This window comes from Antennarius striatus, chromosome 6 (genome assembly GCF_040054535.1).
Source record: "Antennarius striatus isolate MH-2024 chromosome 6, ASM4005453v1, whole genome shotgun sequence".
Lineage (NCBI taxonomy): Eukaryota > Metazoa > Chordata > Actinopteri > Lophiiformes > Antennariidae > Antennarius > Antennarius striatus.
In genome coordinates this window covers 20791109-20814083 of record NC_090781.1, presented here as the reverse complement: position 1 = coordinate 20814083, position 22975 = coordinate 20791109, and the positions used below count along the sequence as shown (strand labels likewise).

The following is a 22975-nucleotide window of genomic DNA, read 5'->3' as shown; positions in this document are numbered from 1 at the left end:
TTCTATTTTGTGCCTTTTTTTTTTTAATCCTCATTCTGACTTGAAAGCAGAATTACAAAGGAAAGTTTTCGTTGAGTTTGCAGCAAAAACTTTTCTTTTTTTCACTTCGACAATTGTATCTTGGGAAGCAGTGATTTCAGCGGAATGAATTCTTCAATGCAAAAAACCCCACAGACTCATGAATTACATAAGGCTCCCCACGTAGTAGCGCTCCTATGGTAACAGGGTCTTAAAATAGTCTGTTTTTTCTCCATTTTATTCAGATAAATTAACCTTTCTCATATGTGTTCACTGTGTGTGTGTGTGTGTGTGTGTGTGTGTGTGTGTGTGTGTGTGTGTGTGTTCGTGTGTGTGTGTGTGTGTGTGTGTGTGTTCGTGTGTGTGTGTGTGTGTGTGTGTGTGTGTGTGTGTGTGTGTGTCTGGAACCACAGGGAGGATGCTGAGGCTCCCAAAGCCAAACTGGTGAAGCCCAACTCTCTCTCCTCGTCCCGTTCCGGAAGCTCGCGCTCCGGCGCTTCCTCCACCCAGTCCATGGTGCACAGCAGCGCCCAGCGCGTCCCCCGCCCTCGCCCCCCCGCCATAGCAGCCCTCAAGGAAAATGGACAACCTCCAGGCTTCCCCCAGTCCCCTCCATCCTACACTTCAGTGGTGCCCTCCAAGACCCCCGAGCCCCCCACCACTCCTAAATTCAACTCCAGGAACATGTCTGGACCCACACCCCCCACCCTCATGGTCCCGGCTCAGACCAAGGCCTTTCAGACTGTGTAGGACTGAGACCCAGTCCCTTAACTGCAGCTATACGAGACACCCATCCCCATCCAAGACCCCTATCACCGGTCCCCCCACCGCCCCCAAAGATAAAGACGCTTCCATAAACAAAGACATGCAACTACTTTAAAGGATGTAATTAAAATAATTATACTATAAGTCCCAAAGTACTTTTAATGAATGCATACTTTAAAAGGGAGAGGAAGACATATTTGACCCCTGATGAATTACAAGAATACACAAAAGAAAACAAAAAACAAAGACCCAAGATGCAACGCTGTTCCTCCTATCTTTGGCTTTGGAAGGCAAAGCAAGGAGGAAGGAGCCCCCACCTCGCCACCCCACACCCCCACCCCCCTCAAGTAGAGCTTTTATTTATTTATCAAATAAAAGAGTTAGGCATGCAATAGAGGAGAAAAGCTGGGGGAAAGACAACCAATAAAGGCTGGATTTTAAAGTAGATATAAAATCTCCGGTTCATGTCAACCTGTGTGCCGCCTCCAACTTTCTGCTCCCTGCACCTCCTCCTGTGATGAACCCCCCTTTTGCACCCCATAGACCGGGGCAAATAACGCTCAGCCATGCGGACAGACTCGGTGCAGCGCCGTGCGCATTATCTGCCTCGGTGCTCTTGGCGTTTCGTGCTCTAACAACAGACTGCGAGGGAAAAAAATAAAATCGAATGCAGTCCGGAGGATGACCCACAAACAGCTCATCTGCTCTTACCAATCAGCAGGGAAACTTCAGGTATAAGGATGTAGCATTGACTGCGGAGTCACATCAATGGAATTGTTGTCCCTCCTCACACATATTGTCTACATTTACGGACATCCTTTTCTGGTACTGAATATCTTCCCTGAATAATTAGATTAGTATGTATTAGACCTATAGCAATTCAATACTTTAAATATAACAAATAAGCATCTATTAGAGCAGCTGGACTCGTTTTTCCTTTCGTTGTTCCTCCTCTCCTGTGTCTCTTCTCTCTGAACAGGTTGCAAATGGGTGACCGACAATTATGCGTTCGTTCATCCACACGAAGAAGTGCCACCAATCCCTAGGATGGGTTATTATTATTATTATTATTATTATTATTATTATTGTTTTTCTTACTCATGCATTTACCTGCTACTTTTCTGAACTGAAAAAAAACAAACCAAAATCTATCACCATGAATGTGTGATGTACAAAGATGGTGATTTCCAATTCTTATTTCTTTCTTTCTTTCTTTTTTTTTTTGTTCAGCTTCCCCTCGAGGCGCTGAATCAATATTCGAGCTAAGGCACAAAGAATTTGATATTCAACTCTACAATTGCTGTGTCTGAATGAAGGGAGCGAGGAAGAGTATGATTCCAGGCTTCATTTGTATAGGGTCTGCATGGTGTCATTGTCAGTGCGCTCCCTGGACCCCGTAACAATAGAGTGTCGCTCGATCCCTCTCTCGCTCAATCGCTCCTGCTGGGTTATTGGTGGAGACCAGCTAGCCGATCCTCAGACAGACCCCGGAGTCGTTTGATTGAAAGTATCTGAAATAAAGGACAAGTAGCCTATCTAGTGTGCCTTTTTGCGATCTCTCTTCCCTTTGATGATTTCTTTCTTTGTCCTTATCTTCAGCACACCAGTGGTTAAGTCTCTGTTCACATACAGCTTTGAGGGTCAACAGTAGCAAAACGCTGTGAGATACAGCTTCACAAGCTCGCCGTGGTAACAGAAGCAGCCTAGGGAGAGCGCCAAGCAGAGTGAATTATCCACGGTGAGAAAGCAATCCCAGGCCAAGGGGACGACGTACTGTACATTCTGTAATCAGCCTGTTTTATATTGTACATACAGATAGATATACGCACATGATGTCATATAATTTAATAAATAAGGAAATTGAGGGTAGATTTAATCCCTAAGAAAAGCATCAGACACAACCCAAAAAGTGAATCAAAACGAGGTGAGGTGGGGGTTGCACACATGTTGTGTAATCAAGAACATTAAGCTGATGTGACACTTCGATATTATCCTTTGTGTAAAATTAAATCTGTCGTTGAGGGTTTTAAAAGGTTCAAAGTTCAAAGCAGCCATACCCTAAATCAACCTCCAGCCAAATTCTAATGAAATTTGATATGGATTTTATTGACCCCTGAGAATAATTCTGTGTGATTTTATTGACTGCCAGCATCGCCACGGGGTCAAAATGTATCCTGATGCTCGGAATTGAAGAGACATCATGGAGCTTAAGTGACTGATTTCCATAAATTCAGCACACAATGAATATGTTGGTGAACCTTGATCTTTAATACAGCTCCATCCACCCAACAAGAGAGATAAGTCTGAATAAAATATTCACTCTATCAAGGGAAATAAGCATTTTTTTTTTTAATTTGAATGGCTCTATGGCCTTAATTCTCAGGATATATTTAACAATTTAAGCTCCACAACCGGTTTAAGAAGAGGAAATTATCAGCATTTCTAATGATGGAATATTCCAGCTCGTAACCTCAGCATGTTTTCATTTAAATCTAAATTTTCACACTAAAGTAAAAATCTGCCACATTTGGATGAATTCAGCCTCAAAAGGTTCGTGACACGAGTGGTTCGCCTTCACATCCTGGGTTTCACACGTGGTTTTAGATGTAAGGAAAGACGCCTTTTTTTTTTTTTTTAAATTCAACCGAAGACAGCAGTTTGTATTTTAGCAGGGAAACTACTGCGCGTGTGTGTGTTTGCGTGCGTGTGCGTGTGTGTGTGTTCTTGTATGTCTGAGTGTGTGCTTGCGTGCATGTGTGCATGTTTGTAAATGTGTGTGTGAGCGTGTATGTGTGGGTGTGTGCATGTAAATTCAATATAAGCCCTTGGGCCACACCCACACATTCCCATGTTAGCCATTCAATGAGTGAGAAGGATCCAGTCAGGCAACGTAACCTCTGCCCACATTGATACGACTGCAAACTGGCGGCGTTTACTTGAGTTTTCCCTGTTATATGCCTATTGCACTTGGCTCGGTCTTGTTTTTTTGCTCGTGGGGGTGGAGGAGGGTGTCTGGAGACACAGCACGTCCATAATTCAGAATTCACTATTATCAGCTTTGGAGCCCAGTTGTAAACCCCTTTCCTACTATTGGAATACACTTAGCCGTGGGTGTGCTGATGGCATCTTACGCAGCATACAGATAAAAGTTGTAAATACACACATAAACAGACACACGTGGTGCATTCAGGTCCACGAGGAAACACAGGATACCACAGTTTGGAAGTGCATTCATGTGCACCCAGATACGCATCAGCCATCTTGGGGTTATTTCTGCTTCTTCAGAATCAATCTGACGGATCAAATGTCTGGCAGTATCAGAGGGAATGGGATACTAAATGCAGTGTGGGGAGGGAAGGGGGGGGTGATGTATTGCATCACCCAGGGGACATCTGCACATACATTCATGAATACACAAAAATAGCAAGTGTAGCAAAACACAGGCGTGTGCATGCCAGCATACAATACAGGCAAACACTGCTGTGCATTTTAATAATCCGGACATCATATGCTCTACATATTCAACTTCTTTTATGGGAATCCAGAGCGATACTGGGAATCAAGAGGGGTGTAATAACATTGATATTGAACTGCCCACCACCGCAGATGAAAGTTGGGAAAAGATGCAAGTCTTCCAGCTGTTCCTCCAATCTTTTCTTTTTCTTTTTTTTTTTTAATTTGCTTTTCCAACAATTGCAAGTCTCAGGTGGCAGATTCCCTACTTTATGAGCCCTCTCTTCTCTCATGTGTGAGCAGCAGCTTTCTGGTCCTGGTAAAACCTGCGTTCATTGAAACAAATGAATTTTAGAGAGCTCTCTGTCAGTTCAGTAAGGAATGGAGGAGGAAAGTCTTTTCACACCGTAGCGTGATAGCAGCACATTTAAACCAGTATCCATTAGCACTATATATCGTCTTATTATCAACACTAAACGGTGTAGCGATCATGAACTCCTTCATGGTTTGCCTGCATTATGAATCTCATGTAGCCACAATGTTTGTTTTTTTTTGTTCTATTAAACCATTTTATTTCTGATTAAACCCATTGGGCGAAGCAGTGCTTAGGTTTTGTGGTTTTTTGCCTTGTGTAACAATAAAGGAGAATGTGTTGAAATGTCCGTTGTGTGAGAGGAGATAGAAAAGGCTGTAGCCAACCTCAAGAAGAAGAAGAGCAAAGGTACCTGCATGTCATAGGAGATCGAGCAGACGAATGGGAATGCTTTGCTTTGATGTAACATAACTGTATCAGCTAAAAATAGTAAAATAAAAAAAATTTACAATTGTAAATATAGTCATAAAGAAATTTACAAAGCTTTATTTTCATTCTTCATTTGGTCTTTTATTCATTTATCATCCATGTACTTTGCACTTTTTTGTATGTGGGATCTATGTGGTCGGCTGTTTCTCCGGACTCCATTGTATTGTTGTCGGGGGAAACGGCCTCGTCGCGGTGAAACTCAAGGGAAATGTAAGACACTTGTTATTTTCTTCAACCTCATCTGTTTTGTTTTTTATTTTTGCCGTGGCTTCTCTTTGGTTTTCGTAAAAACGGTACAGAATCTTGTGTTTGTTAGTTTGATGGAAAACAATCCATGTAAATATCACAACAAAAAAATGTATATTTTTACGACTTTTGAGTTATTACTCTTTCATTTGCAAATAAAATATTCAATGACAACTTTATTAGTCTTGTGGTATCTTGATTTGGATTTGGGGAATATTAAACCTGCGATGAAGTTAATGAATATATTACTGTTGTTTCCCATTATCTTCCAAAGTGAACTGAGCTCATCACACCCCACACAGGATGTTGACAGGGAGTGACCAGATTAAAGCATATTTTATCCCTTATTCATGTGCATTCTCACATTCCAAACAACCTAACAGCATGAAAAGACTTATTTCTGGCCTACTTTTAACCCAGAAAGCCAAAAATAAGCAGAGGGGAGGTGTAATCCATTCACAATATTCTTCGCACAATCACAGGTTTTAAAACCTGCAGATATTTCAAAAGCTATACAGGATACAACTATACCAGTCAGATATTTTAGTACAAATATAGACGTCCCCATCTCTCTAGGTATAATAAACCTCATAATGTGACTGAATAGCAAGAGAGGATGCAGAACTCAGGCTCCTCTCTCCTCATCCTCATCTGCTCACCCGTAGCAACAAGGTCAGCAATATCTATTGACCTGTCAGGTGCTTATTGACTCACATTCATCTCTTCCCCGTGAAAAGTTCTTCTCATGTTGATAATCTATTGATCTGCAGGATGGAGTGTCTGTCAAAGCCAGTTAGAGGGATGGGCGGTGACTTTGAGGATGGACATAAAATATGTGTCAAGTAGTCACAAAAGTGGGTTGTCGAAGTGGGAAAGGCGAGTGAACCAGCCACGAGTGACGGTCCTGATGCTCTCTGGAGGTCCGTTCGAAGAGGATTCAGCTGAAAAAACAAACCTCTATTGGAAACACGGCATCCATATTAAGCTAAATTAAATGTTCACGGACAGATCACATTTCTCCACTGTCTGTTTCATGCCTCTGTGCCCATTGTTCCACGTGATTGGCCATGTGTGATGACTCTGTCATAAACCCATCTCCTGTCCTTGCAGACACACACTTACTCACAGCCACACACTTATCAATGCATGCATTTACAATTCATCCTATACCACTCTGTGTCACAATTGTACATTAGTTGAACATGCTAATTATGCCAAATACAAAAGTGGTAAAGTAGGCCATCATGCAGATAAAAGATATCGTAGCTCGGAGCAACCTTTCTACCCTAATTAATACCAAGGCCTATTTTGTTCTTTGTCCGCTTTTCTAATCTGCTGAGTAAATAGATTGAAACTCAGGGGCTTCTTACATAATTGCACCCCCTGGTGTCGATCACATGGGTGGGGGTCTAAATATTCCAACAGATTTTGGAAGATGTACATTAAATGTTTATGTTTATAACCTTTTTATTCTAATTCAAAGTTTGAAAAGCCTTGGTTAATATTTGTCTTATTTCCCTAATCACCAGGTCTCATTACTTGGTTCTCCCACGGATAACACTAATCTCCTTTAATAATTGATATTGTTTGAAAATTGTAAAATGAAAAAGCAAAGTTGCCTATTTAATTTGAAATCCACTGTGCGTGACTTTCATATGTGGCTTAATGGAAAAATAGAATATTTTAGTGGGTCTCACTGGGTTGGGGTAATATACATGAGTGGCTGTGCTTAAAGCTCCCTCTGGTGGAACGCAATGTGTGGAATGCAACGATGCAACATTCATTTCTAGCATGAGCAGAGGGAGTACACTGAGCATTCTGCAATAAACACCTTTAATCCACGCGTTCCATACATTTTTCACGGTGAAAGTATTCCACCAAAGATGGTACTAAATCAGTTTTTACTGTTTTGATTAATGCTGTGGACTCCTTCCACTGCTTTGTGCTCCTCTGCACTCATTATCTCTGGGTAATGAACATTCCTCTGTGACCCACATGTAAAGTATATTTCACTCTGACAACTACACTAATTATAGCACTGCCACGAATTTAGATATGAGGTTAATAGCGTGCTATTTTTTGACACCTCGCTTCTGCTTTGAAAAGTTGAGATGCAACGTAGATGGACTGTGGAGAAATTATCCATTTGTGAAGGTCAATATATAAACTGCATTTGCCTTATAAATATGTGTAGATGAGAATTAGATGAGAATAATGAATGTGATTCATGCAGTTTTGAGCCAGGCCCAGGCAGGAGAACTCACCTTTCGCGTCTGCTACGCTGACAAATATTTGCTAAAGTCAGTGCTCAGAAGATACACAAACAGCAAAATATTTGAATATTAAAAATGTTTGATCTTCTTTATTCAGCAAGAAAAACAATTTGCATGAGCACCAATTTAGCGAACTGCCATTTTAATCCTGAAAACCATTAGTCTCTCTAATTGAAAAATGAGGCATTTAATGACAGTGTTTTATATTAATGGAGTAAGTAAAATTAACTGCCGCAAAATTAGACAAAGGAAATCCGCATAATCTGAAGAGAGGAATAATAGATGAGGATTTAACCCACATATGTGCATAAGGTTTTATTTAAATGATTTGTTTTTACTTATAAAGGTTAGTGTGAACGAGATAAAATGTTAAACACGCCTCCCACTAAGGGCAAGGTTTGCGTTATAGCATCACAAAATCCACTTTGGGTGCAGCGCACAGCAATGAATGCTCACTATAAGTGACACCAGAGGCAAAGCATGATCCAGGTTTATTTATGGAACGTGCATCCCTGTTGTTGTGGTGGACAGATTTGATCAGGGTGGAATGAGACACAGGTGTCAAACTCTGAGGATGGTAATGTGAATGCAGCCCGACTGCCGATTGGCCTGTTTTAGTTTGTCACTCAGCAATTTCCTCCTCTCAGACTTCCTACCTTCTTTTTTTTTTTTTCCTGCATTGTGATTTGCCCCAACCTGATTGGTTCATCTTCCTCTTTCACAGGTTAATCTTTGAGTGCCTCTTTTTCTGTCCCCAGATAATTAAACTCCACTCATCTTTGTACCAAACCTGTTTGTTAGGGAAATAAAAGGCCACATGATTTATGTCAGATACAGTAACTGGTACAAAATACGTAAGAATGGCGACAAAGAATTATAGGCCAAACCGTTCTGCTGATAGATGAAGCTCAGAGTTACAGATTAGCTTCCTCAATTAGCTGAAGGCCTCTGGAGGACACCTGCAGCTCCCCAGACTCCACTCTGAGCATGAAGCAGCTCCGCTTCTCCTCGCAGCAGGAGACGCTGCAGCTGTGGAGAAATTACAGTGCGTCTCGCTCAGTGCAGTTTGTTCAAACTTGGCGAACTCCGAATCCGGCAGGGCATGGCCCTCGGGCACCTCATCCCTCAGCTGAGGCTGGAGCAGCCGGCAGAGGACGGAACGTACAGGAGCATCGTCCTCCAACCCTTCCGGCAAGGACATCGCTGGCGTGGGAAAGAAGCTTCTGGATGCACAGACAGAAAACGACTCAAGTAAGACTTCTTCATGGTGGGGGTGCATTGAAGGGTTTAGACCTTGGAGTTATGATTGCACAAGGTGAATACTGTGGGTAATGTCAAAGAGATTAAAGTTAAGGTGTCAAGAAATACAGCTCCAGCCTTTCTTGACATATATGGCAATGTAATGTAAAATAAACCACAGTAATCCACTTAAAAGTGTGCAATGCATCAACTTTAATGCTGTGTGAGGATAGAACTGGTCTCAGTCACTTGTCAGGTGTCCAGGCTCGTCTCAGCTCAGTGGAATGTGAGGTTTTATATAATTGCAGTGTCAGCCCCAACAACCTCCACCCCCCTGGCTGTCTCTGTGCCAGTACAGCGCTGTAAAAGTGTCAGACTGCTGCTGCTCCCCACCGTGGGCTCGTTAGGAATATGTGACATCATTCATCACCGAATCATTGTTTCGCATCACCTGCAAATATGTTTTGAAGGCATTGATGAAATTATGTCAAAACCTGATGTGACAACAACAAAAAAACGTGAAAGAAGGGGCTGAGAAAAGAGCAGAAATAAATTTCTGTTATAATAAATGCAGACATAAGGGAAGAAAAGAGCCAGATGGAAACAAGTGTAAACTTCAAGAAAACTAAATATGTTTTTATTTGAAAATAGATAATGAGAGGAAGTCCAGAAATTAAAGCTTTTGCGTGAGTCAATTTGAGGCTTGCTGTTTCTTGTTCACATGAGGCGATTGTGGGACTTGAAAGTGACGGATCAGCTTTCCAGTTGGAACCTTTTTTTGGTAGTTAATGCTAGGAAAGGAACGGAGAGAAAAAATAATATTAAATATGGCTGAATCCTCTCAGGTCAGCTCAGTTCGGAGGCCTGATGTTTGCTGACTCCGGGATAGTAAAAGAAATTTGCTTCACTGCAGCTTTTTCCTGCTATAAAAAGTCTGCAGCCTGTTGAGTGCTTTGGTTGGCAAGAACAGAACCTAAAAGATTTTATTAAAACTTATTTTACTGTGTACTTTGGAGTTTAGCCTCTTTACCTGTGCAAGTGAATGTTATGTTGCTATGAATACATGGGATGCTGTTGTCGTCACGCAGCAGATTGTGCTCTCAAGTTACGATTTAAGGACCTTCACTACTGCAAGGTGGGGAAGACTCTGCAGACATCCCCGCCGGTTGCTATGGGAGCTGTCGCTCGGGATGGTTAGGATCTAATTGGTGCTTTAGCTAATATGAGAACTGGCTGTTAGCAGCCACGGTGGTATGATGATTAGGCTTCTGTCTCTACCCTCTGTTGAGCAGTTATCAGCCCCTCCAACATCAGGAATCTTGTGACTCTCTGGGTAGAAATGATGCATGCCAACTGTGTCAGAGCCAGATTACACAGCTCAGTTAGTGTTAGAGCACTAAAGGGGCATCTGTCTAATGATGTGGCTTCTGCAGAGAGCCTCTGGGCTGAAAAGTAAATTTGTTCTGCAAAATCATCAGATTAAAACCCTGAAAATGTGAGAGAAACGCCAAATTCTGTGGCAGTAGAATTCACAAGGGTGCTATCTGCCATGAGGAGCTGTGTGTGTGTGTGTGTGTGTGTGTGTGTGTGTGTGTGTGTGTGTGTGTGTGTGTGTGTGTGTCACTGGAAACAACTGTTTGCAGAAAACGAATCACACACAAATCATTTGCATGACACGACAGATATTACAAGTGTTTTCCCAAATAAAACTCAAACCGCTGCTTTTACTGACTGCTGTGGTCTCCTAGTAATTCAGAATCATGAACAGCAGTCCTTGTAAAACATCACATTCGCAACTTAAAAGCATGAGAACAGTCAGCTGCTGTAGCTCAAAACTATTGATGCTGCTGAAGCTCTGGGACACTCGTATGGAAAATCTGTCGGGACTTAAAGAAGACACGTAAATCCAGGAATATTCCAAAACTTCATCCTTGAAGAATGGGTTCCTACTTCTCAAGATTGCTGCCAGAAGCCCCAATGTCTGCTGATGCACCTCCAGAAAGCAGTGACCTCTTCACACTAAAGGTTTGAATCACTTTCAGGCTGTTGCATTTAAGTTAGCATTATAAACCTGGTAGGAAATGGGAGTTGACTATTTTTGCCGCTGATTTTAACGTGTCCAGCTCACTTCCCCAGTGCCCAGGCTTCCCTCGGGTGTTTGGAATGTGAGGTTTTCTATATTTGTAATGTCTCTTTGACAGCATGACAGTGTAATAAATGTCACCTCTATCCTGACTGTTTCTTGCTGTGGGCTTGTTATAAATATTTTTCAGCAATGCCTGGAAATATCTTTCTGTCATCCACCGAATGATGAACGGGATTCACGCATCAAATCGTCATGTGACAACAAAACTCTCGCTGGGATGATATCCAGAAACCCCGTAACTGCTGCTCTGCTCATTCATTGCACAGGTTCAGTCAGCAGGAATTTTACTGCCTGTTGATTAAAGTGCTCTAAGGGAAGCGCTAATAAAAAATTCATCTTGTCCAGGCCATAACGCTTCCCCCTTGGCTGGAATCTGTCCGGCTGGATGAGTACAGACGGATGTTTTCTTTATTCCTGCTCGTTTCTAATCATCAGAATTAACGGCTCTGAGCTGCCAAGCATGATGTCATACTCCTGTCTTTTTTAGGACACAAGGTTAGAAATGGAAGTAGAGTAATTGAAGGCCAGGGAAAGTTTTACAGGAAATTGCTGTTGTTATTAGAATTTATCGGAGTCTGGATTGAACAGAACGGCTGGAGTTAGATATTTGGAGGCATGATACACGGCTGTTGGTGAAAATAGCAACTGCATAAGCCCTTATCATTAGCGGGTGAGCTAGACAGTGAGTAATGAGACAGAGCAGCTGAACCAAAGAAATAAAATCTTCCATAAAAACCACATTTTTTTCCAATATTATTGGAAACCCTATCAGTTAATGGTAATAATGAAGATGAATGTAGCCCTGAAAGCGGCGTCATTTTGGAATAAATGTCCTCAATTGATTTCTGGATTACTTGGGGATGGCATTTCGTGTTTTTGTTACTATGGAAGCTCAGCATGTTAAAAGCCTGTATTGGTGTGAAGTGAAAACGATTGAACTGGATGAATACCAGTATAATGATCAATCAACCAACCAGTTCTACAACCAGCAGAGGGCGTGACTCATGTCCATAGGATACATTGTCTTTATGACCTCCTTTATAACCTTTGACCTTTGTTCCTCAGGTCTAATGATAATATAAAAGGCATTAATAAAAATTGTGTATTGAGGCAAGGATGGATGTGATGTGTCTGAACATTTAGTCTTGTATGTGGATGTGGGAAAAGATCTAGATTGCTATTTCAAAACATGGATATTATTTTTCATTGTCAGGACTCCTTACGACATGCAAGACATGTAAAAGAAACATACATCTGTAGACAGATTAATGCTGTAGGGACCCTTCATGTGTCTGTAATTTAAACTTTTGCATTTTTAAATATCAGTTTTCATACATACAGTAAGTGTTTAACCATTTGGTTATGTCTGTAAACGATTCACTTCCCCGGTTTTCAGCATCGGAATAATCGAGTAGGTACAGTATGCTGCAGAGCCAGTTAAGCTCTTCTGCAAGGTAATTAGATTCAGATAATCCAAACAACAAAAGCATTAATCCTGCTCAAATTCACTGCATTCTGTTGGTGATGAACTCGGCGACCTGTGAACAAACTGCAGCTTGAGACAGATTTGATAATTCAGCTGTTTATTGGCTGACAGAAAGCCAATAATACTGCATCATGTCCCTTGTGTTGATGAGTGTGTTTGCATCCACTGTCATTGTTCTGTGTTGAATTTTCACAGCCTCTCATTTTGATTCTAAATCCACTCTGCGAGTGTCTTTTGATTGCTCCTCTCTAAGGGGCAGAGCTCAGCTCAACCCAGGGCGGCTAATGAGCTAGCGCAGAGTAATTGATTACGTCTCCACCCTCCTGTCTTTGACCCATGCAGGCCAAAGATGTCATGGCTCAGTGAAGCCCTCCAAAGCCATTTTCTTCCCTCTGACTGAAGAACCAGATTGATTCTACACAATAAAAACAGGGATGCGGTCTAATTAGCGAACATATTGAATATATTGCATATAGTTGCAATACTGCCTTCTGATCAGGTACTTGTAACGGCTGCGCCAGTTTTCTGAAGTAATTCCATCCATCAAACTCAGGCTGAGTGAGGTTACAGGGAGAAGAGATCAAGAAGGTGGAGGATTTTAAGTACTTAGGGTCAACAGTCCAGGGCAATGGAGAGACTGGAAAAGAGGTGAAGAAGCGTGTACAGGCAGGGTGGAACGGGTGGAGGAAAGTGTCAGGTGTGATGTGTGATAGAAGAGTTTCAGCTAAAATGAAAGGAAAGGTGTACAAAACTGTGGTGAGACCAGCGATGTTGTTTGGTCTAGAGACAGTGTCACTGAAGAAAAGACAGGACGCAGAGCTGGAGGTAGCAGAGATGAAGATGCTGAGGTTCTCTCTGGGAGTGACCAGGATGGATAGGATCAGGAATGAGTACATCAGAGGGACAGCACATGTTAGAGGTTTTGGAGATAAAGTCAGAGAGGCCAGACTGAGATGGTTTGGACATGTCCAGAGGAGAGATAGTGAATATATTGGTAGAAGGATGGTGAGTTTTGAACTGCCAGGCAGGAGGCCTAGAGGAAGACCAAAGAGGAGGTTTATGGATGGAGTGAAAGAGGACATGAAGGTAGTTGGTGTGAGAGAAGAGGATGCAGAAGACAGGGTTAGATGGAGGCAACTGATTCGCTGTGGCGACCCCTGAAGAGAAATGCCGAAAGGAGAAGAAGAAACTCAGGCTGCTGTAACTTGTTCATCTTTTATGACTGTGTTAAATCTGTTAAACATGCAAAGCCATTCTGCACATCTTTAACAATAGAATAATATGCTTATGTGCCAAAGCCATAAAAATCACCACTGGTGTCATACAGGATGGTCTTCATACGTAGTTTATATGGTCAACACAATGAAATTAAAGGCAAAATGTTATATTAGAATCTCTTTCCCCTCACTGGACTTCCTTTTATGTCTGAGTCATGACTACGTTTTGCATGTGAGGCTTTTTTTGTGCAAAAAACGACAGATTCAATACACCAGAATTTTTTTTACCAAAATATGTACTTAATGTGGTGTAGGTTATTGTCCACATGGTGGCGCAACAGTATCACTCATACTAAAGAACTATTGGGCAGGATTTATGATCAGAGAAGTTAGGCTGGAAAGTTTGAGGAAAATGTAATGTAAATACAATAAAAAGTTCAGATTTACATATTGGCAGATTTTACAGCAAATCAATGAGTGTTGGCAGAGAGCATGTAATGTTTTTCAAAGGAAGGGGGAGAGACATGTAGTGCAGATGACTGAGTGAAGAAACACTGTTTTAGATTCTGAATGCAATTCAGCAACAAGATTTGACAGATTTCTATTAAATTAAATATTCTTTTATAAATATTCTATTTCTATTAAGTTTGAGTGTTGTTGGCCTTTTATTTAGCGATGGCGCCTCATAGCAGGAAGGATCTCTGTTCAAATTCATACCATGTTTCTGTATGGAGTTCAGATTGAATTCTGTGCGGGCGTTTACATGCAATCTGAACACATTCCAGGAAACTGGATTAATGGATTCCAGTATGGATTTCAGGCTGGATACTGGTTTGCTTGCTGACCCTTTACAAGGTGTGCTTCACCAGCTGAGATTGGCTCCAGCCCCACGATGACCCTGCAAAAGATGATCAAACAGCTGGAGAGAGAATGTGTTTGCACACACACGGGCACACACACACACGGGCACACACACACACACACACACACACACACACACACACACACACACACACACACACACACACACACACTTCTGAAGAGAAGAAATTAATACATTATCCCATTTCTAGGATATAGGTTGCTCCTCCCCCTTTTAATGTTTAAGCAGAATTGGCTTATACTGCATTTGCTGTTCCTTTTGGTTCAATTTCCTCTAAACACACCTGCACCTTGTGTCTAAATCCCCCACACACACACTCCCCACACACACACATACTGGTTTGCCTTTTTTCTCCCTGCGTCTGCTCCGTCGACTTTATTCATCAGCAGTTGCAAAAAAACAACAACACTGACTTATAATTTTTCCTTTTTTTAGCTGGGAGTGCATTTTCACAACAGCAGGTGAGCTGCATGCAGAGAAAGAACACTGGTAATGATGAAGCCTTTCAACAGAGTTGAAAATAAAATGGTGGTGAAAGACTGGGCCCCTGTCAGGTGCACTTGGACCGGCAGTATAAGTGCACTTCTTTTAATCAGGAGAGGCCGCACCGCAATCAGGAGACAATCAGTGAGCATCTCTCAAATGCAGAAGAGTATATTCATTACACTGCAGCTATAATGAAGGGTTAATCTTGGATCTGTTTTTTTTTTTTTTTAATACAAGTCTTATGTAAATAAAAAGAGAGTACATACAAAAATCTTCAGTTTCGGTAAGAAATTCTTCACTGGAAAAAGTGGAAAACAACCAGTCTGCTTATATTCCAACAACTGTGCACCAGACAGTCTTTGCGTGGAATGGTTACCCAGCAACCGGTGGAGGCATCATGAACTTTCTGGCAAGAAATAATACGTGGTCCACTCATTTAACTGCAAATGAATGTCATCTCTTCTCTCTTTCATCTGTTGAAGTTGTGTCAGTCATCCATTCTGCATGTTTGAAAGACATTTCTTTAAGATCCATTGCATTTTATCTTTCATTTCAAATGCATTGACTGGACATAACTTCCCTGAAACACAGTAAAGGCATAATTATCTCCTAGCCTGAAATGTCAGGTGATAATTACGCCTCCATTGGTGTCTGTGGCACTTTATTTTTAACGTGAGTCGACTGTACATCAAAAGAAAGTAAACTTGTAGGTGAATTATTCGTAAATGCAGCGTTGAACAAACAGCCTTCCATCACATACATCATCACACAGCTTTAATTAAACTAAGATGACCCTCATTCATCTATCTCGTTCTTCCCACACAACAGCTGAATATAAAACAAGTATATTGTGTGTTTTTTGTTTTATTTTCTTGTAAACCTAGCTAAAAGTGTGCAAAAGATTTGAAATTCTTTGATTTACCAAATTAAACAAACTACAATAGTATAAAGTTAACCCATATTAAATAGATTTTAAGTCTTCATAGCTGTTACAGAATCCTGGTTGCAGGATTCTGTAACATCGTCTCCCCAGTGTAGATAATTACATCAGTATGTTATGTCATTATCTGTTACTGTGGAACACCAAGAGATGTCTTCATACTGATTACAATCTATGCTGCGCTCTGTCATCCAGGCTGTATAAGCTTCTTCTTTTTTTTTTTACTTGTAATTAGCCGTTTATTTATTCATGTGCCATTTATGAACTGGATTGTTTGTGTCCTGGGGCCACATACGAATGCAAATTAAGTTTTACGTTCAACTATTTTCATCTGAAAACTGTTCTGATGGATACTTTCATATTAAACTCCACCGTGATTGATTTGAAAAAGGTTTTAATTAGATTTTGCTTCTCAAAAAGAGTATTAAAAAGTGAAATTTGATCGTGAACAGTCACATAAAGTATTTCACCAAATGACATTGGGGTTAGAACTGTGGTCCCCAAACATGAGCATAATAGTATTTAAACCTTCCTTTTTGTGGAAAATACTCCAAGTCGGAAAACTGTCAGTAGATTTCTAAGTTAACTGTGTCTTTACATTTGATTGGTATAAAAACCTTTTCCTGTTGTGTTCAGGTGGTTTATGGGCGTCACCCTTTGGGCAGTTCTGATCCAATGAACTTGAATCTGCTAAAAACAAAAAAATGATTAGGTTTCACTGATCTTACCTCTGATTGGTCTGCATCAGCTGATCAGAAATACACACACACACACACACACACACTCACAGGTGGACACAGAGCACGCACTTCAGAGTCTTTGTAATGAGGAATCTTCTACGCAGGGGGACTGGGTCAAACTGACATCTGTTGGGTGGTCAGGGTGGTGCGTCTTTCCAGAGACACAATAGGAACAGCTCAGAAGTATAACACAAGAGTCTTATGATGGTAAAAAAAAAAAAAAACGACAGCAGGCTCATTACTGTGGGAACACAGCAGACACCAGCGGATGTTTCTCAGCTGACCTGTGATCCTGCATGACGGGAAGATGTGCGTGTACCTGTCAGGCCGACCTGAGAGACTTCTCAGAGCTCATCTAAACCAACTTTATTTCTAGGTTTTGAAGCGTGGTGCATTTTGGGTAATCAGGAAAAGTGTTTTTACATTCCGACTTCTAATTCTAATCATGACTGACTGCAGCATGCAATAACAAACATGTTGGGTTTACATGTTCGGTTTTCTTCCTTGGCATTCTCCCGTATTCATTGTGTGATAAAAATAAAAAGCCCTCCAGTCCCTTTTGATAACAAATCTGAAAACAACCCTGAGAGAACGATTCTAGAACTTGTTAGTGATAAATGTTTTATTTGCCCTGTGGGCTTTTCCACTGTTCCTGTTCATCTAATGGTCATTCTAGATATAGATTTTTTTTAAATACCAGTTTCATTTAACTGACTTCATAAACATTTCTGATTCCTCACAGCAGCTCGTTTTTATTATATCATCGGCCTTTATTTGTATTTTATCTTTTTTTGTGTGTTAGGGTTTGTTTTTCCTCATCTTGATCTGATTGGTTCTTATCACCTTGCAGCAGGTGACCGACTGAGCAAGGTCAGAAAAATGTGTGTTTACATGCAGATTGTGTGTGTGTGTGTGTGTGTGTGTGTGTGTGTTTGCAGAGTCTCCTGTTGTGTACCTGTCCTGGTGTCACCTGGCAATCCTTTGTGCACCACTTATTAATTAGTCTTGTGAACCCATGACTATTTATATCCCCTTCATTACTCTGCCCCTCCCTCCTGCTGTTTTGCCCTTACAGCATGAACATTTTCAGCATGGGGGGGTGGGGGATGTAGTTTCATGGTAGATTCTCTTAATAGTGCCTTGCTGTCCTCTTTCTTCCGTTGTGTGCTGGGGCTCAAGGCTTAAAATAGAACTTTTCCAGAGATCATCCAATAGACTGTTTGGTAGCTTTACGCACACACACATAAAATGTAGCCTGCTTTTTCAATGTTACGGGGGTGGGGTGGGGGGGGTTAAGGGATTTGCAGATACTCCACTGTACAGTGACTCATTCTGTCAGATGTGCTCATTATAACAGTTTTTACGTCATAATGGTGCCACCGTACTGAGTGCTGCTGGGTGAATGTGTGAGAAATGAATTGTCACACAAAGAAGGGATGGAAATAATCCGTTCTGATGACAAAAGAAACGGGAACTTAAGTGTTTGACATGTTTGTGTTCTTGTGTTAATAGTAGGACTATAAGAGCACAAAGGCACATGAAAACAGATTGTAGAGAAATATTCTGCTGAATGTGGCGAAGCTGACAGGAGTTATTTTTCTTCGTGTGTGTGTGTGTGTGTGTGTGTGTGTGTGTGTGTGTGTGTGTGTGTGTGTGTGTGTGTGTGTGTGTGTGTGTGTGTGTGTGTGTGTGTGTCTGAGCCACACTGAATAAGAAAGCATGCCAGAGGGAGAGAGTGTACAAACGGAGCAGGATCAGAGAGGAGCGTAAAGAGAGAGCAGAGATTGAGACAGAAGAAACAGAGGGAGAGAGAGAGGGAGAAAGAGGGGGGGAGATTTGTGCGTTGACTGAGAACCACCAGCAAGTTGCCAGTTACCCTGGAAATGGGAGGTGCGTCCTTCCATCGCCTCCTCATTGGTAATTTCCACTGACTTCAAATTGGCTTCAGCCTAACTGAGGATTCCCCCGGTTCTCGGAGTACGGCCGTCTCCTTCTCCTCTGATGTGACACGGGACTTTGTTTTGAAGCAAGGGAGGCACACACAAGGGAGGGAGGAGGAGAGGGAGGGAGGGAGACGAGAATTCTCTCCCACTTCCTTTGCATCCAACCTGCTTGACAGATGGCACTGGCAGAATGATCTTTGACTCTCACCCAGCAACCAGTCCTCACTCCCTCCACTGAGGTAATGTATGTCTGCTCCTCTCCTGTCTCCATAGCTTTATCTAGGAGTGTGTGTATGTATGTATGTGTGTGTGGGGGGGGGGTGATGCATGCTCATACGTTCTTCCAGCTGCACTGTTTGCCTTGAATGAATGTGCTGGACTGAATGTGCAGAGATCATTTTCATCTCTTCATATATGCAAAATCTGAAATTTTCACAGGCAGCACAAAGAGGGATGTGGGCACTGTAGCCTGATTGCAGCCTCATCGGCACCGTGTGTGTGTGTGTGTGTGTGTGTGTGTGTGTGTGTGTGTGTGTGTGTGTGTGTGTGTGTGTGTTCAGTTGTTGGAAGTGTTTACCAGCTTGTGATAAAGGTGGATTGGGGCTGACCTTCATACGTTACCTGAGCTCCAAAGTGAAGGCTGGTCAACGGCTGCACCCTGCTGGCAGCACTTTTTTTTTCTTTTTTTTTTGATCAACGGTCTGCACCCACCTGCACTAAATCAAACTCACCTTGCTCAGCTCTGAGCGTTGACCAGCTGTAGAAACCTTACTTATCACCGTGGCAGTAATAGGTCACCTCCGTGGAGTGGAGTTGTACTTTACAGCTTAGGTGTTTGTGATAGTCGGAAAATTTGTAATCGGTTTTGTTGTTGCAGAAAAAAGGTGAATAGTGTAACCTTCCACGTCAGGAATAGTGCATAAATAAAGATACCAAGCACATTTTTTAAATAATATTATCACATTTATGTGGTATTCCAGACTAAAACTAGTGAGATATTGTCTAGATTCTGCTCTACTTTTTGCACTCCTTCTGACTCAAGATTAACATCAGATGACTTGTTGGCTGTTTGCCAGCCTTTCTTTTAAAGCCCATGGTCTCAACACAATGCTCCTCTCAAGCAGCCAACACTGTTGGAAATGTATTGTTTAATTTCCGGAGAAAAATAGATGACAGCCTCCGTTGATATCTGTTGAGACTTGAATGTAGGGAAGTTTTGATCGTGAACAATAGCGGAACAACGAGTAATAATTCACTCACCTTCCCTCTGTCACTGCCTTCTCACTGTCTGCTGTCCTAAAACAGTCTGAGGTTCATTATGCAAACTTCTAGTATAAGAAGCAGTTTATTTTATACATCACTTCATCTGAAAGCAGTCCCTTGATTCGGACTTATGGATTCATGAGAAACTATCCCTATGATTCAGACTCGCTTTTCAGAGGAGACTGATAAGATAAAATGTGTATTACATCAAATGACGTGATAATTAGTATGACAGGAAGACTTTGGTGTCAGCAGGACTTTGATGTCAGAAGGTCTTTGGCACTTGGAGTCTTCAGGGAGCCTAATGGTGAGCCCTGCTGAACTGATGTTAGAGCTTTATGACTTTTGAAGATTCATCACGATACGTTAGTCTACACCCCACTGAATTAATGAAGTTTCAGCTTCAGTTTGATCTTAGCTGCACGGCATTATTTCAAAGCAGTGTCACAGAATGGAGAATATTCCTTAGATCCCATGATTAATTGTTGGCAGTTTTCTGTAATTGCCTCAATACAACAACTATAAGGAATCTTTAAAAACATAGATCCAAACGGAGATCAGGTTTCTAATCTAATGTAATCTAATGTAATCCATTATAATTTAATAGTGTGTTCTTGTACATTACCTCTGCAAAGCAATGGGTCTAATCCTTGTTAGAGTAGACCCACCTCAAAACATCTAAACGTGGGTCGGACATGGGTGGAAAATGAAACTTAACTACTTGATAGGTCTATCTTTTAGGAACTAATATACATTGTGTGATTTGTGGTGGATTCTTTAATCCATGTTAACATTTGATCATGAATAGTGCGTCATGTCTTTTCTACCTGCTTCCCCCCATTCCAAACAGGCTCCATTAGATCAATTTTTTTTTTTTTTCTGAAGGGAGTGAAGACTTCTTTCAGGTATTCAGTGAGAAACCTTTCCAACGGGGATCTTTGTAGATTTGACACCACATGACAGCATTAAACAGAAAAACCGGGGTTTTTGTTTTTTTTAAAGTGAAATTAATTGGGGGAAAAACTACATGTTCATCCATTAAGAAAACTAAAATAGTGCTGCCCAAGTGAGACAAAAAACTGTAATCAGTTACTCCTTGCACATTATTGATTGAAAAAGCCATCACAATGTTTGACTAATTACTCTGTAGCACAAACATAATGTGCTGCGGTGCTGCTTCCACTCTCAGCCCAACTCCACATGTAGATGTAGAAAATGAAGCAACATGGATTAAAAAGCCAGCAGCTCTACAATCTGACGAAATGTATTGATCAGTCAGCAGCTTCTGTGACAGCACAAAAGCTCTGAGGACTTCAGTTACATCTACCAATCACTTGGTACGATGGTGAACAAGTAGACCGTAAAAAATGTCACGGTAATCAATTACAGGTTTATGAGTAGAGCATATAACAATCTGCAACCCCTTAGCTACACAAGTCATTACTTATGAGCGATCACTGTATTATAAAACCACACCAGTGAAGACATCTGCACCTGAAGCAATTGCAGATAAGATATAAAAATGTCTTCTCCAGACATCAGTGTTCATCATTTTCATAATGGAAATGACAAAAAAAAAGTTCAAATCTACAAAACAAATTGTGACTTTCAATATTTTCCTGTTTTTCATAATTCTGAATATCTCTTACTTGAATTTAAATACACATTTGTCCTAGAAAAAGTTGATTTTTCTGCTTTGGGGGAGCGACTTGCAAGTAGCATAACCTGGTTATTTTTCCACATCACTGATATAAACCAGATCATAATTGAGGCCTTTGAGTCTTGCAGCACTGAGAATGTGTAGTATAAATGTCCAGCATTAAGGTAATTATATATTCAGCAGACATGGCAACACTCATGTCAGACTTTATTCGATCATCAGACTGAGTCTGGTCTGCAGCTGAAGCTATGCAGGGGGAACAAGTTATCCTCTCTTTGTTATTTTTCAAAACATCAGAACACACTCATGGTGTTGGTCAAAGTCTGAACAACTTGCACCATCTTTTGTGATGTGTGTGCAGGTGCTGTGTTCACGCTGCAGGTATCCCTTCCCTCTCAGCTTCAGGTGTTTATTTTTAGCATTCATTGACCACGCTCTGAATGGAGATGGATGCTGCTTCCCCTCCCTCTGGACTCCCAGGGTCACTCTCCTGCTCTCTGGCGCTGTTACTGAAACCCACACCATCAGCTGGAGATGAAGGACTGACATGGTTCGCTTTGCAATCAGTATTTATTTCAGAATTCCATATTTCCATGGAGACAGGTTACTTTCTTGTTTTTATTGCCTCTGCTGGGGTGGTAACGATTTTCACCACTGATGATTTATTTGTTAGCAAGATTACACAAACCCTAATTACAGATTTTTATAAAACTCAGTGGAGGAACAGTTAGATTCCCGCAGGCGGTGGAGCCATAATTATTTCTTATTATTGTACATTTACTTAAAATGCCCAGACGGCAGCCGTTCTGAATTGTTGGAATTTTCATTTGACCTGTTGAGTGGAATGTGGAGGACCTGGTGGAGGTGTGTGCAACTCCAGTTGATGTTATTCTTCAGTCCCATTTCATTTTACGTTTCATGAAAATCTTCACTCTTTGACAAATCCTAATAACAAAAATCAACCAGATAATAAAATAGGCCTATGCAAAATCTTTTAACATCCCGTGAAGCGGTGTTGTATTGTCATTGTCAGTGTTTGTGTGTTTGTTCTTCCGTTCACCAAATATCTTCACAACTGTTGCAGATAGAAAGATGAAAGAAAAGGCACATTTCTCGGGCAGCAAAGGGGATGAAAATGAGATGATGACCTTGAACTTGAGAAAACTACTGTAGGTCAAGGTCAAATTTCAACTTTTGTACAGTTTTTTGCACATATCTCAGGTATAATAAGATAGAAAGACAAAACAAAAGCTGTCATATTCAGGGTAAAATTTTGAATTCAGGGGTGTCGCGGGATGTTGCAGTCTCTGACTGCCTTGTTCAAATTGAGTTTTTAAATCCTCCACGTGATCTTTTCATTTCTGTACTCTTTATCTGGGATTGATTGATTGATGCTGCCTACATTGTCTCGTCTT

At 41.2% G+C, this 22975-nt stretch overlaps 2 protein-coding genes across 3 annotated transcripts in view; both read left to right on the top strand.

Annotated features, from left to right (window-relative positions):
• clmpb (CXADR like membrane protein b) overlaps positions 1 to 5463 on the top strand; it is a 59807-nt gene extending 54344 nt beyond the window's left edge. Inside the window, exon 7 of the mRNA XM_068316966.1 lies at positions 432 to 5463. Coding sequence (XP_068173067.1) covers positions 432 to 768 — 337 coding nt within the window. The 3' untranslated portion in view covers positions 769 to 5463. The remainder of the gene's footprint in view (positions 1 to 431) is intronic.
• A 13226-nt stretch (positions 5464 to 18689) lies between these two features.
• Positions 18690 to 22975, top strand: part of gramd1bb (GRAM domain containing 1Bb) — a 67918-nt gene continuing 63632 nt past the window's right edge. The window contains exon 1 of one of the 2 annotated variants that reach the window (XM_068316790.1): positions 18690 to 18876. The gene's annotated coding sequence lies outside the window, so the exon portion shown is untranslated. The remainder of the gene's footprint in view (positions 18877 to 22975) is intronic. The other variant, XM_068316791.1, reaches the window with a different exon arrangement.